This window comes from Equus przewalskii, chromosome 15 (assembly GCF_037783145.1).
Source record: "Equus przewalskii isolate Varuska chromosome 15, EquPr2, whole genome shotgun sequence".
Classification (NCBI taxonomy): domain Eukaryota; kingdom Metazoa; phylum Chordata; class Mammalia; order Perissodactyla; family Equidae; genus Equus; species Equus przewalskii.
Genome location: NC_091845.1, coordinates 8,105,209 through 8,120,819, shown reverse-complemented (window position 1 = coordinate 8,120,819; position 15,611 = coordinate 8,105,209). Strand labels below are relative to the sequence as shown.

At 42.9% G+C, this 15,611-nt stretch overlaps 1 protein-coding gene across 3 annotated transcripts in view; it reads right to left on the bottom strand.

The window, feature by feature from the left end:
- Positions 1–3: 3 nt before the first annotated feature.
- SEC13 (SEC13 homolog, nuclear pore and COPII coat complex component) overlaps positions 4–15,611 on the bottom strand; it is a 28,602-nt gene continuing 12,994 nt past the window's right edge. For all 3 annotated transcript variants that reach the window (XM_008536081.2, XM_008536082.2, XM_070576534.1), the window contains exons 6-9: positions 11,369–11,502; positions 10,331–10,454; positions 9,280–9,426; positions 4–453 (exon numbers count right to left, since the gene is read on the bottom strand). In XM_008536081.2, the coding sequence (XP_008534303.1) occupies positions 340–453; positions 9,280–9,426; positions 10,331–10,454; positions 11,369–11,502 (519 nt within the window). In that variant the 3' untranslated portion in view covers positions 4–339. The remainder of the gene's footprint in view (positions 454–9,279; positions 9,427–10,330; positions 10,455–11,368; positions 11,503–15,611) is intronic.

Sequence of the window (15,611 nt, the reverse complement as noted above, 5' to 3'; positions counted from 1 at the left end):
GAATTATAAGCAATATGAGTTTATTTAATTACTTTGGAAACGAAACCCCGCAGATAATGCCTGAACCCAAAAGGTACATAAAAATGGCCAAAAAACAATAGACTTGAAGATCATTTGAAGTTTTTTCCTCCTAACATGAACGCTTTCAGCTGGACAGTAAATTACAAACCTTATCAAGTCACGTTAAGGCAGATGATTAATCTGGTCGCATTTGTAACTATTCCTGGGCAGGTCATCTTGGTGGAGTTGGGAGCTCCTCCTCCCAGCTGTTTGGTCCGTTGGCCCAGGAAGGGGCAGTCCTGTAGTTAGCAGGTGAGGTGCCAGGCCCCACCTGTCTTGTCACTGCTCATTCTGCTGGCCCTCTGTGACTGAAGTGGACACGGAACCCTGGCCCTTGTTGACATCACTGATGCATACCCACTGCCCGTCGACAGACTCTTTCCACAGGGTCACCTGCAAGCCAGCACACACACAGCCTGTTACAGGTTTGTGCCCCTTACCTCTGCGGTCCTCATCTCACTGGGTCCCCTAATGAGGGCCAAGATCCCCATCAAGAACCACGGCCCACAGGCCTTATGGATAAACAGAGCACTGACCCTGGTTTCCCCACTGAAATCCCATCAAAACGGAAGGAATAAAAATCCACACAAAGGAGAGGAAAAGTAACATCATCAAGATGGTGACACAGGTTGTCCCTGATTTCACTCCTCCTCACAAGAACGACTAACAACTCTTCCTGGACACGACACCACTGAGAGAATCCTAGGACACGGGAGTGAGGCTGAAGCACCCCCTGCGCCAGAGAGACCAAGACTGACTGCCTTAGAAGGTGAGAGGAACAGCTGCACACTGACCGCTGCCCTGTCCCTAGGCTGGCACACCCGCTGAACCTGTGGCTCCTCCAGAGGGAAGAGAGCCCAGGGGTGACATCCAGCCCCATGGCATCGTGGGAGCCCCCACTCTGACTTCACCCCAAGGGGATCACAGGCGGATCTGCAGGGCTCAACCACTGGGAATCTGATTGTGATGGGGAGGTGGGAGGGGCTTCCAACAACCAGTGCTCGGACCTTGTCAGGTGGAGTTCCGACTGCAGAGCTCAAGTGCTAGTCCCAAGCAGCAGCCCTGCTCATCTGCAGAACCAAGTATGGGGCGCAGTCTGGCCGGGGAACTTGGCAGGGTGCAGGTCTGCCTAGTGTGTATCCGCGCATGCGGAGTTCTGCTGGCTCTGGAGCCTGCTCTGCTCATGCCTAGGCAGCAGAGCTGAGTCACAGCCTCACCTGCTGCCAAGTGTGGCCCTGGCCGCCTCTGACAGGAAGGGCCAGCAAGAACCCCTGCAAGCTGCATGATCCAGCAACTCTTGAGCTCAGAGGCAGGTAGGTGGGCAGAGCTGATGGCCCCCAGAGCAAAGCCAGTGGCCCTGATCAGCCAGGGAATGTGGGGCATGAGTTGGCTTGAGTCAAGAGCTCAAACAAAAAGCATTAGCCGCCTTAGAGTTGCTTCTCCCACGGTGCCTGGGAAGGGAAATGAATTCATAGCCCCACTTACTGCTGAATACTGCCTTCAGCCTGCCTGACCTGGGAACCTTACCAGAGCACATGGGAAGCTGCAGAGCCCCTCTGACAGCCCTGGTGCCAGTGGCACTGGAACAGAAAGCACAGACCTGTGGCTTCCCCTGCCTGCAGAGCAAAGCCAGTGGTGTCACCTGACCAGGATATTCAGTGTACACTCTTGCCTGATATGGGTCCCCAAACAAGCCGTGCAGGCTCTGGGTCCCTTCCCTGCCAGGGCAGGGAAAATAATTCATAGCCCCGCCTACTGCTGAGTAGAGTACTCAGTCCTGACCATCTAGTAAGCCTCACCAGAGAATCCGAGCAACCACAAGGCCCATCCTACAGCCACACTTGGGCAGGGAATCAAGCCAGCAGCCTTATCCAGCTGTTCTCAGCCAGTGGCACATCCCCCCACTCCTGACTTCAGAGCCCATCAGTTGCCTTGCCCCAAAACAGACCCTAACAGCAGGCCCACCTGCCGAAGGACATTATCAGCAGACATGTTCAGAAACCACACTGAGCTGACTGGTGAAGATCTGTCTCTGCCAAAGTGAGCCTGGGAAGTCGGGGAGAGGAGCCCACTGACTCCAGTGTGCAGACACCAGCACGAGGAGACAAGGGCCACAAAGAACCAGGTAAATGTGACACCACTAAAGACACTGACAAAGCTCTAATACCCGATCCCAAAGAAACAGAGATCTACAACTATCAGACAAAGAATTCACGATAATCTTCTTAAAGAAAACTAGTGAACTACAAGGACACACAGATAGCTAAATGAAATTAGGAGAACAATGCATGAACGAAAAGTTTGACAAAGCAATACACCATAAGAAGAAATAAACAAATCTGAGAGCTGAAAAATACAAAAACTGAACTGAAGAATTCAACAGAGAGCTTCAAAAGCAGACTCGACCATGTAGAAAAAAGAATCAGCAACCTGAAAGATAGGACATTTGAAATTATCCAGTCAGAGGAACAAAATGAAAAAAAGACTGAAAAAGGATGAAGAAAGCACACAGGGCTTATGGGACACAATGAAAAGAGACAATATTTGCATTATGGGAATTCCAGAAGGAGAAGAAAGGGCCAGAAAGTATATTTAAAGCAATAAAGGCTGAAAACTTCCCAAACCTGGGGAGAAAAATAGATATGCAGATCCAAGAGGCCCAAAGGACCCCAAATAGTTCAATCCGAAAAGGGCTACACCAAGACACATTATACAGGCAAACCTCAGAGATATTGCCAGCTGAGTTCCAGACCCGCTGCAATAAAGAAAATATCACAATAGAGCAAGTCATGTGAATTTTTTGGTTTCCTGGTGCACATAAAAGTTGTCTACCCTATACTGCAATCTAAGTATGCAACAGCATCATGTCTAAAACACAATGTACATACCTTAATTAAAAAATACTTTATTGCTAAAAAATTGCTAATCATCATCTGAGCCTTCAGTGAATGATAATCTTTTTGCTGGTGAAGGGTCTTATAAAAAATGCAACATCTGGGGCCGGCCCAGTGGCACAGCAGTTGAGTTTGCATGTTTTGCTTTGGTGGCCCAGGGTTCACCAGTTTGGATCCCAGGTGCAGACCTACGCACCACTTATCAAGCCATGCTGTGGCAGGCATCCCAAATATAAAATAGATGAAGATGGGCAGGGATGTTAGCTCAGGGCCAGTCTTCCTCAGCAAAAAGAGGAGGATTTCCTCAAGAAAAAGAGGGGGAGTGGCAGCAGATGTTACCTCAGGGCTAATCTTCCTCAAAAAAAAAAAAAAAAAAAAAAGCAATATCTGTGATGCAAAATAAAGCAAAGAGCAATAAAATGAGGTCTACTTGTAATTAAACTGTCAAAAGTCACAGAAAGAATTTTAAAAGAAGCAAGTGAAAGACTGAAGGGACATACATGGAAACCCCCATGTATGTATATTTGAAATACTGAAAGAAAAAAACTGTCAACCAAAAATACTATACCTGGCAAAGCTGTCCTTCAGAATTGAAGGAGGGACAAAGCCTTTCCAAACAAACAAAAGCTGAGAGAGTTCATTACCAACCAACCTACCTCACAAGAGATGCTAAAGGGAGTGCTTTGAGTGGAAGTAAAAGGACGTTAATTAACATCATAAACATAAGAAGGCAGTGTAAAACTCACTGGTAGTGACAAAAATATAGTCAAAATTGGATTCTGGAAAATGGTAATGTGGTGCATACAATTCACTTACATCTCTAGTTTAAAAATTAAAAAACAAATGTAAAAAACAACCATAACTACAATAATCTATTTGTTACACAATATAAAAAATATGTAAATTGTAACATCAATGACCTAAAAAAGTGAGGGGGAGGAGAAATAGAAGTGTAAAGCTTAGGAATTCTATTGAAGTTAAGTTGTTATTAGTTTAAGATAGAATTATAATTTTAAGATGTTTTATGTAAGCCTCATGATAACCACAAAGGAAAAACTGTAGTAATTACACAAAAGAACATGATAAAGAAGTCAAAGCAGGGGCTGTCCTGGTGGCACAGCGGTTAAGTTTGCATGTGCTGCTTCAGCAGCCAGGAGTTTGCCGGTTCAGATCCTGGGCACGGACCTACGCACTGCTTATCAAGCCATGCTGTGGTATGCATCCCACATATAAAATAGAGGAAGATGGGCACAGATGTTAAGTCAGGGCCAATCTTCCTTAGCAAAAAGAGGAGGATTGGCAGTGGATGTTAGCTCAGGGCTAATCTTCCTCAAAAAAAAGGAAAAAAAAGAGACAACAGGGCAAAAATGGAGTCACTTGTGCTAAGCCCCACATCAGCCAATCAAGACTTAATACTTAACTGCAGGTTCAGTCTCCCCCAGGAATGAAATCTTAACCAGTCAGTCTAGAATTTCCTGGTCAGCACCAGTGAAGTCATCTGCCTGACAGACCCTTTTTGTCCCCTAAAGGAAGGTGACCTTGCCTGAAACAATGCACTCTTTCCCCCTCCTGCCTATGAAAGCCTTCCATTTTGTAGGCTTCTTGGAGCTCCTTTCTATTTGCTAGATGGGATACTGCCTGATTCATGGATCACTGAATAAAAATTAAATCTTCAAATTTACACAGTTGAATTTTGTTTTTTTAACATATCACATTAATAGAATAAAAAAATCATATGATCATCTCAATAGATGCAGAAAAAGCATTGACAAAATTCAACATCTGTTCATGATAAAAACTCAACAAATGAGGTACAGAAGAAACATATCTCAACACAGATATATATGACAAGTCTACAGCCAAGCTCACACTTAATGGTGAAAGGCTGAAAGCTTTTCCTCTAAGATCGGGAACAAGACAAGGGTGCCCACGCCTATTCAACACAGTACTGGCAGTCCTAGCTGAAGCAATCAGACAAGAAAAATAAAAGACATCAGAATTGGAAAGGAAGAAGTAAAACTATCTCTATTTGCTCATGACATGGTTTTATATACAGAAAATCCTAAAGACTCCTCCAAAAAAACTGTTAGATCTAATCAATGAATCCAGTAAAGTTGCAGGATACAAAATTAACATACAAAAATCAGTAGCATTTCTATACGCTAACAACAAATCATCTGAAAAGGAAATAAAGAAAATGATCCCATTTACAATAGCATCAAAAACAACAAAATACTTGGGAATAAACTTAACCAAGGAGGTGAACGATCTCTACTCTGAAAACTACAAGACATTGATGAAAGAAATCAAAGAAGGCACAAATAAATGGAAAGGGGTCCCATGTTCATGAACTGGGAGAATATTGTTAAAATGTCCATACTACCCAAAGCCATCTATAGATTCAATGCAATCACGATCAAGATTCCAATGGCATTTTTTACGGAAGTAGGAAAAACAATCCTAAAATTTATATGAAACCAAAAAAGACTGAATAGCCTAAGCAATCCTGATAAAGAACAACAAAATGGGAGGTATCACACTTCCCGATTTCAGGCTATACTATAAAGGTATAGTAACCAAAACAGTATGGTACTGGAATAAAAACAGACAAATGGATCAATGGAACATAATTGAAAGCCTAGAAATAAACCCAAGCATATATGGCCAACTGACATTTGTCAAGGAAGCCAAGAATACTCAATGGAGAAAAGACAGTCTCTTCAATAAATGGTGCTGGGAAAACTGGATATTCACATGTAAAAGAATGGGACTAGACCTCTATCTTACACCATTCACAAAAATTAATTTGAAATACACTAAAGTCTTAAATGTTAAGACCTGAAACCATGAAACTCCTAAAAGAAAACAGGAAAAGGCTCTTTGATATGGGTCTTGGCAATGATTTTTTGGATATGACACCTAAAGCGCATACATCAAACTAAAAAACGAACAAGAGGGACCACGTCAAACTAAAAAACTTCTGCACAGCAAAAAAAAAAAAAAAGAAAAAACAAAACAAAACACCTACAGAATGGAAAAATATTTGGAAACAATGCATCTCATAAGTGGCTAATATCAAAATATATAAAAAACTCATACAACTCAACAGCAAAAAAAATAAGCAATCCAATTAAAAAATATGCAAAAGACCTGAACAGACAATTCTCCAAAGAAGATACGTGAAAGGTCAATAGGTCCATGAAAATATGCTCAACATCACTAGTCATCAGTGAAATACAAATCAAACCCACAATGAGGTATCACCTCACAGCTGCTAGAATGGCCATCATCAAAAAGATAAGAGACAACAAATGCTGGTGAGGATGTGGAGAAAAGGGAACCCCTGTGCACTGTTGGTGGCATTGTAAACTGGTACAGCTGCTGTGGAAAACGGTATGGAGGATGTCAAAAAATTAAAAATAGAACTTCCATATGGTCCAGCAACTCCACTTCTGGTAATATAGTCAAAGGAAATGAAAACACTAACTTGAAAAGATATCTGTACCCCCATGTTCACAACAGCATTACAATAGCCAAGACATGGCAACAACCTAAGTGTCCATCGATGGATGAATGGATAAAGAAGTTGTGGGGTGTGTGTAATGGAATACTATTTAGCCATAAAAAATGAGGAAATCCTGACATTTGTGACATGAATGGACCTCAAGGGTATTATGCTAAGTGAAATGAGTCTGACAGAGAAAGACAAATACTGTATGATCTCACCTATATGTGGAATCTAAAGAGAAACAAAAAACAAAACACCCTAAAAACCAAACTCATAAAAAAAGGGATCAGACTTATGGTTACCCAATGTGAGGAGTCTGGGGAGGGAGAACAGGAAAAAGGTGCAAACTTCCAGTTACAAGAGAAACAAGCATTAGGGATGTAATGTGCAGCATGTGACTATAGGTAGCACTGCTGTACGATGTACGAAACTCACTGAGTAAATCCTGAGAGTTCTCATCACAAGGAAAAAAAGTTTTTTTCTTTTTTTGCTTTGTCGTTTTATTTTATCTATATGAGATCATTTCACAATTTATATAAGTCAAAGCACTATGTTTGTACACTTTAAACTATACAGTGATGTATGTCAACTATATCCCAACAAAACTGGGAAAAAAAACACACAAAAAAGGAATATGAGTAAGAGCAGCTGAGAGATGGCAAGGCTGTGACTAATAGTGACATAACACAATAATAATGACGTAAACACGGATGCTGTTTTAACCAAGCTGACACAGCTTCAGTGAGAGGACATGGGGTGGCACAGAGCAGTGGTTCTCCAAGTGTGCTCCCTACACTGGCGCATCCACATCCCTTGGGAGCTTGTCAAAACTGCACATTTCGGGTCCCAGCCCAGACCCACTGATTCACAAGCTCTGTGGGCAGAGTTGGCAATCTGTATTTTAACAAGTTTAACAATGCTAAAGTTGAGAACTGTGGTAGAGGTGGGCAAGAGATCAATAAGTATGCTATTTCTACAGTGAAGTTAACAGCGAAAGAAACAGCTAAGAGTTGAAAAGGTCTGCTCCTGGAGAGTGAAAATTAGGAGACTGCATTAACAAAAATTATAACAAAAACTACCTAAAGCTATGTACATATATTAATTTGATAAAAAACCACAAATATGGATTTTAAGAACTCCTGCTTCAGGGACAGATTTTTTCACTAAACATGCACTGTACAGAATGCTCTGGACTGAAAACATACTAAGTCCATTAGCAAAGAAATGCTATGGAGAAAGCACAAGTTCCTTTGTAGGAAACAGGCTTGTAAAGAAGAATAAGAAACATAAAGGCATAGTGACAGCAGAGCCCGAACGTGGCATGCACAACCTGGCACTTGCTCACTAACTTGTAAACATTACAGCAGGGCAATCTCAGGCAAGTCAGGTCCCTTGGCCTGTCCTGGGTGCCACCAAACCTGAGTTCTAGTCCTCACCCCGGCACTCACTAGAAATAAAGAAGGCTGGATTAGCTGTCCTCTGAAGGTCATTCCAGCTCCAAAATTCTATGGTTTTGAGATGGGGTCTGCTGGATCTTTCTAGGACCACTGTACATGAAAGGGCCCCTAGGCTGGATAAAAGTGGCCTGCGGAGGGTCTCAAAGAGATTATTACTTGTACACCCACGTGCATAGAAGCATTTTTCACAACAGCCAAAAGGTGGAAGCACCCCAGTATCCATCAATGGAGGAATGGATAAGCAGAATGTAGTATAATGGAATATCATTCAGCCTTAAAAAGGAAGGAAACTATGACACATGTTACAACATAAATGACCTACAACACAGATGAGGACACTATGCTGAGTGAAATAAGCCAGTCACAAAAAGACGAATACTGTATGAATACATGAGCTCCCTAGAGTAGTCAGATTCCTAGAGACAGAAATTGGCATGGTGGGTGCCAGGGGGGAGGGGAGGGGGCACGAGCAGTTGTTGTTTAAGGGGTAGAGAGTTTCAGTTGGGGCAGATGAAAAAGTTGTGGAGATGGATGGTGGGATGGCTGCACAACAGTGTGAATGTGCTTAACGCCACTGAACTGTGCACTTAAAAACGGCGATGAGGGTACATTTTATGTCAGGTGTATTTACCACAGTTAAAAACCCCACAAAGCTGCCTACAGAAAGGAAGAAGTAACAAGCCACCACCATCTGCCCTGCTGACTCCACTAAGGCAGAGGGCCCCTAACTTTCAAAGGCAGTGGTCACGATGAGTTTTCAAGTGCATCTGGCTCTGTTGCTATGGCCCTGTGCTGGTCTTTGTTTTACTAAGTTTTCCAGTAGCCACTTGGGCTCCATGTTCCTTCCTTTGTATCGTTCATAGCATAACAGGAAGAGGTACACAGTTGGTGTATAATAAGTACTCACGAATTGTACTGAGTTTTAAAAATATGCTGCTTAGGTGTTTTGGACCCCCCCGTCCCCCCTCTTTTTGCTTTTGTTTGAGTTTTCCTGTTGACTTACTTTTTGGGCAGAGCTAATTGATGTCATCAAGATGAGGTCGTCAAATGGCTAGCGGGATGGGCTAAGCGGCTTTGGATTTAACTTGGGACTGATTATTGGCTCTGCCACCTAACAGCTCTGTGACCCCTATGCAAGTCTCATCGCCTCTGTGTGCTTCTTTCCTAGCTGTAAAAGGAGGACATGCATCTCTCGGGGAACTGTAAGATTTAATGATGTAACTGAGACATGCTCTAAACGCAGTCCTCGTTAGGGTTCCTTCCAAGCCCCCCATTAGATGGGAAATTCAAATGAACTCGCTACTTGGCAAGGTAAAGACAAACAGGGCCCTGTCCACCAGGTCATGGAAATGGGGTGTACCTTATTGTCTCCGCCTGAGACGGCCAGGATGTTGGCTGTGATGGACCAGCTCACGTGCCACACAACATCATTGAACTTGTGTAGCAGTTTGGGGGACCATGTATTGCCCGAGGCATCGTCACAGGTCCAAATGAACACACGACCATCCTGGGAAAAGACAGACTCGAGTCAGGAGACGGGGGCAGGGATCCTGCACTGGTGATAGCCTCTCAATCCGGGGCCGTACTGGACCTCTGCAGGAACAGGGTGGGGCTTCAGTGCAAAGCACAGCCTGCGTGTCCACAGCACTGACGACCAATTTCCAGCCCAGCACCCTTGCTTTTATCCCTTTACCCTGGGAAGACACTCCTTGGTTCCTTTCCTCAAATTGGTTTCAGGCATGGACTTTGTCTGCATTGCTACCTCTCAAATTTTCTCTGGCGCTTCCCTCATGTCTGCTAAGTCACGTCCTTGTTTTGGCTCCCTGTGGCTGTGTCTATACTTTCTCAACTGAATGGGTACAGCTGTCTAAAAACGAAGCTTGGAGAATGAGAAGGGACAAGTTAAAAAAAAAACAACAACCCTCTCAAATTTAGGACCAAACAAAACAGGCTCAAATGATGCAAAAGGCCTGGCTTCCCCTTGTCTAGGGTGGTGATAGCATATAACTGAAGGCTTGTCTTTGGTCCTACTTCTGTGATCTGTCTGGGAAGAGCAGATAGTAGATGAGTGCAAGGTCTTAGAGCGTCCCATTGCCCTGGTCCTTGCTTGTGAATACTCTCAGAATTGCACCTGGGCACCTCCATTCTCTACCCAAACAAGGGTCAGGAGGGGAAATCGGTCCTGACAGTGGCCCTGGTCTTGGCCTAGTGGAGGCAAGCCACTTGTGGTTTCTGACGAGACTTCACTGTGTGATGACCCAGCCCCACACGCTCCCCCTTCTGCACTGGTCTAAAAGCGCCTGTTCTCTGCCCTTACCTTTCAAGGACTTTTCCCCAGGGGGACTGTCAGCGCTGATGGGACTCACTCAGAGATTAAATAACACAGGATGCTGTCATGGGTCTGAGCTGACCTGGGAGCAGCTGGCGATGGTGCTGGTGGGCAGGCCAATGGAGGGGGCCCAGGCCACGTCTCGAACCCAGTCACTGTGTGCTTCCAGCTTCTGCTCCTCCTTCCACTGGCCATCCTCCTCCTCCCTAACAGGGGAGATCAAAGAGAGAATCCAGCAGGTAGTAGCCCAGGTGCCTTTCCCATACCTCCACTCCTCCCCCACCCTCTAGGCTCCACAGGGGCCAAGAAGCTATTCCATCTTTCTGATTTCATTCACTGAGCCTGTAGAATTTTATTCAGTTCACCAGCTGTAAAGAAATCCTCCAGGGGGCCAGCCCTGTGGTGAGTGGTTAAGTTCATGTGCACTGCTTTGGTGGCCCAGGGTTTCCCTGGTTCGGATCCTGGGCGTGGACCTAGCACTGTTCATCAAGCCATGCTGAGGCAGCATCCCAAATAACAGAGCCAGAAGGACCTACAACCAGAATATACAACTACATGCTGGGGGGCTTTGGGGAGGAAACGAAAAAGAGGATTGGCAACAGATGTTAGCTCAGGTGCCAATCTTTAAAAAAAAGAAAGAAAGAAATCCTCCAGGAAATACTTGGTTCCTCCACAGCCAACAAGTTGGCTTCAGCAGTTGGGAATCAGGTGAAGAGTAAAAGTGCTTGAGGAAAGGGCAAGTTCACTTTTTTTTTTTTAAGATTTTATTTTTTTCCTTTTTCTCCCCAAAGCCCCCCGGTACATAGTTGTATATTCTTCGTTGTGGGTCCTTCTAGTTGTGGCATGTGGGACGCTGCCTCAACGTGGTTTGATGAGCAGTGCCATGTCCGCGCCCAGGATTCGAACCAACGAAACGCTGGGCTGCCTGCAGCGGAGCGCGCGAACTTAACCACTCGGCCACGGGGCCAGCCCCAGGGCAAGTTCACTTTTAAAGGATGTCCTCTGAGAGACTGAAAACAGTATTCCACGGAAAGAAAGGTGATCCTGTTTCTCGAGAGCTGGGCTGAGTCATGGCAGGTAGAGGAGAAGGTTAAGAAGCGTCCCCTTGAACCCCACTTACTTCCACAGCTTGACGAGGTTGTCACAGCCGCCCGACGCAAACTTCTTGATGTAGTTGGGCTTCTGCCCCGATGGCTGGTCTATGAGGCTTCCAGGCACAACAGCAGGGGCCCAGCTGACGGCATTGCAGCCAATCTGCAGGGAGGGGGACTTGTGGTGACTCGGCCCTGTGCCCTGCAACAGGGCGCTGCTTCTACAGACCCAAGGCTGCTGCTCATTCTCCCTCAGCTCTCAGGACTGGATTATGTAAGACAGCTGTTCTGATGAACTAAGGATTAGCCACGCCTAATTCTCCTTCAAGGATTCCTAATGGCGCATGTGTTCTTCAGCAATAAGCATTTAAAGTAGGAATTAGGGACTCTCAGGAATTTAAGCAACAGAACATTTTCCAAACATTCAAACATGTGAAGGGAGGGCACAGATTCAGAAAACCACACAAAGTAAATATATAGCTTAATGAATTACTCTTGTAACCACCACCGGATCAAGGAATAAAACTGCCATTTACCCAAGAAGCCCTGTCGTATGTCCTATCCGAATCACCGCCCCCCTTTTCCCCTGTAACCATTATCCTGACATTTCTCTTTTGTCACCCAAATGTGCATCCCTAGACACTACAGTTTAGTCTTGCCAATTAAACATTTTTGATTTTCTTACATTTCCTAATTTATAGATTCCTCCTCTGATCCTGTTTTTCCTTACAATGTTTCTGTTGAAGAAAACTGACCTGTAGTCTCTCAGGCTGACTTTTGCTCTTGCATACTCAGTTCAACACATTCTGAATTTCTGAAAATTGTCAGCTGGATCCAAGACTGGTTCAGACCCAGGTTTGGTCCCTTTGCCAAGACCACAGGTGGTCGTATATTCTTTCATCAGGAGGCACATGGTGTCAGATTGCCTAGCTTTATATTATTTGCACCTGTCAATAATTTAGGCCCCTCTTAATTCACTAGGCCTAAGTTACAAAACGGTGACACTGTAATTCTGTTCATTTCTTTGTCATTTATTACATGGAATACTGTAAACAGGCGCAATTCCTCTCATTAATATTTTGTTCCCCAGGGGTACAGATCAGATAGGAAAGGCAGGATAAAGGCATGATTCTTTCTGAACTGGTTCCATGTCACTTCCCAAAGGTCACTGACTCTCTTTAGTATCATTATGAACTCGTGGATTTAAGCATATTTAATGTGTTTCAGTTCATTGCAATTATTCCCATTTTTGGCACTCAAACTGCCCATCTTTGGCAGTGTGAGCTTGTTCAAGTTGGCCCCTTTGACATAACTCTAGCGTGTCAAAGTACGTCTTTATTTCCTTTCTATCTGGGGTGACAGTGTTCCAGGCTCATCTTATACCCTTCCTGCCTCCGACCTGGGATCAGCCGTTTCCTCGAGAGCTCTGGTTTCTTTTAGTGAAACTGTATTTCAAGACTATCGTCTACTGCTAGGGATGCTCACTGCCACGGCACTGTTTATTTTCTCTCATTTCACAACAGTGTCAGAATAGTAACATTGCCAATACGACTACTAAAAACATTTAAGAAAGTGTTTGCAATGCTCTCCCATTCTCTCCCAGTTTTGTTTTTTTTGGGGGAGGGGAGTGGTTTGTATGAATGGTGCCAATATTAAAAAATCTGGCTCTCCGGCTGCTTGTGCCCCACAGTTTTCACAGCTGTGCTCTATCTACCTTAGCAGAGCACACGCCACTACTTCCTAGAGGCTGCTTTTTAACCCTCGTTTCATCCTAGTTCTCTACAATTAACTGTATATTTATATGGATGTCTTTCTAGTTATTTTGTTGTTTGAAGCTTATACTTTAATAGATACCTCAGAAAGGGCTCATGGAAACAACAGGCCTTGACTTCTTGCATACTGATAATAGTTTGTGTCCTTTATATTCCAAAATCAAATTTTAAAAACAGCTTTGAGGTATAATTGAGATTAACTACATATAAAGTCTACAATTTGAGGAACTTTGACATAGGTATACCCTGTAAAACCATCACTACAATCCAGATAACAAACGTATCTCAAAGTGCTGAAGGAAAAACTTCCAACTAAGACCACTCTACATGGCAAAGCTGTCATTGAGAATTGAAGGAGAGAGAGCGTTTTACAGACAGTGAGCTGGAAGGAGCTGAAGGAGCTGAAGGAGCTGAAGGAGCTCATCACCACTCAACTGGCCTACAAGAAATGTTAAAGGGACTTCGTTAAGCTAACAAGAAGAGATATGAAAGTAGAAACGTCACTGGTAAATGTAAATATATAGTAAAAGTAGAGGATTAATCACTTATAAAGCTAGTATGAAGGTTAAAAGACAAAAGTAGTAAAAATAGCTGTAACTACAATAATTAAAGGATACACAAGAAAGAGATGTACAATGTGACATCAAAAACATAAAACATGGGTAGGGAGAAAGTAAAAATACAGAGCTTTAGAATGTGTCCAAACTTAAGTTGTTATCAACTTAAAATAGACTTATGAATATAGGTTGTTATAGGTAAGCCTCATGATAACCACAGAGCAAAAACCTATAGTAGATACACAAAAGATAAAGAGAAAGGAATCTAGCACACCACTAACGAAGGTCATCAAACCACAAAGGAAGAGAGCAAGAGCAGAAGGAACAGAGAAGAACTACAAAACAGCCAGAAAACAATTAAACAAAATGGCAATACAACATACCAAAATTTATGGGATGCTGCAAAAGGAGTTCTAAGGGGAAGTTTATAGTGATAAATGCCTACTTTGAAAACAAGAAAAATCTCAAACAACCTAACTTTAGAGCTCAAACTAGAAAAAGAACAGCAAATGGAGCCCAAAGTTAGTAGAAGGAAGGATATAACAAAGATCAGAGCAGAAATAAATGAAATAGGGACTAAAAAGACGACAGAAAAGATCAAGGAAACTAAGAGCTGGTTCCTTAAAAGGATAAACAAATTGACAAATTTTTAGCTAGACTCACTAAGAAAAAAAGGGATGGCATTTTTCACAGAAATAGAACAAACAATCCTAAAATTTGTATGGAACCATAAAAGACCCCAAATAGCCAAATCAATCTTGAGGAAGAACAAAAAAGCTGGAGGCATCACGCTCCCTGATTTTAAAGTACATCACAAAGCTCTGGTGATCAAAATAGTATGGTATTGGCATACAAACAAACAACTACATCAGTGGAACAGAATAGAGAGCCCAGAAATAAACCCATGCGTATATGGTCAATTAATTTATGATGAAGGAGCCAAGAATATACAATGGGGAAAGGACAGTCTCTTCAATAAACGGTGTTGGGGAAACTGGACAGCCACATGCAAAAGAATGAAACTGGACCACTATCTTACACCACACACAAAAATTAACTCAAACTGGATTAAAGACTTGACTGTTAAGACCTGAAACCATAAAACTCCTAGAAGAAAACATAGGCAGTAAGCGCCTTGACATAGTCTTGGCGATAATTTTCTGGATTTGACTACAAAAGCGAAGGGAACAAAATAAAAAATAAACAAGTGGGACTACATCCAACTAAAAAGCTTCTGCACAGCAAAGAAAATCATCAACAAAAGGGAAAGGCAACCTACTGAATGGGAGAAAATATTTGCAAATCATATATCTATAAGGCGTTAATATCTAAAATATAAAAGAACTCATATAACTCAATAGCAAAAGAAACCAAACAATCCAATTAGAAAATGCAGAGGATCTGAATATCCATTTCTCCAAAGAAGACACACAGATGGTCAACAGGCACATGAAAATATGCTCATCACCACTAATCATCAGGGAAATGCCAATCAAAATCACAATATCACCTCATGCTCGTTAGAATAACTATCAAAAGACGAGAGATAACAAACACTGGTGAGGATGTGGAGAAAAGGGAGCCCAGGTGCACTGTTGGTGGGCATGTAAATCGGTGCAGCCACTATGAACAACAGTATGGAGGTTCCTCAAAAAATTAAAAACAGAACTACCATATGATCCAGTAATTCCATTTCTGGGTATTTATCTGAGGAAAATGAAAACACTAATTTGAAAATATACATATACCCCATGTTCACTGCAGATTTATTTACAAAAGCCAAGATATGGAAACAATTTAAGTGTCCATTGATTGAGGAATGGCTAAAGATGCGGTGTATATATATATATATATATCTACGATGGAATATGATTCAGCCATAAAGAAAGAATAAAATCTTGCCATTTGTGACAACGTGGATGGAACTTGAGGGCATTATGCTA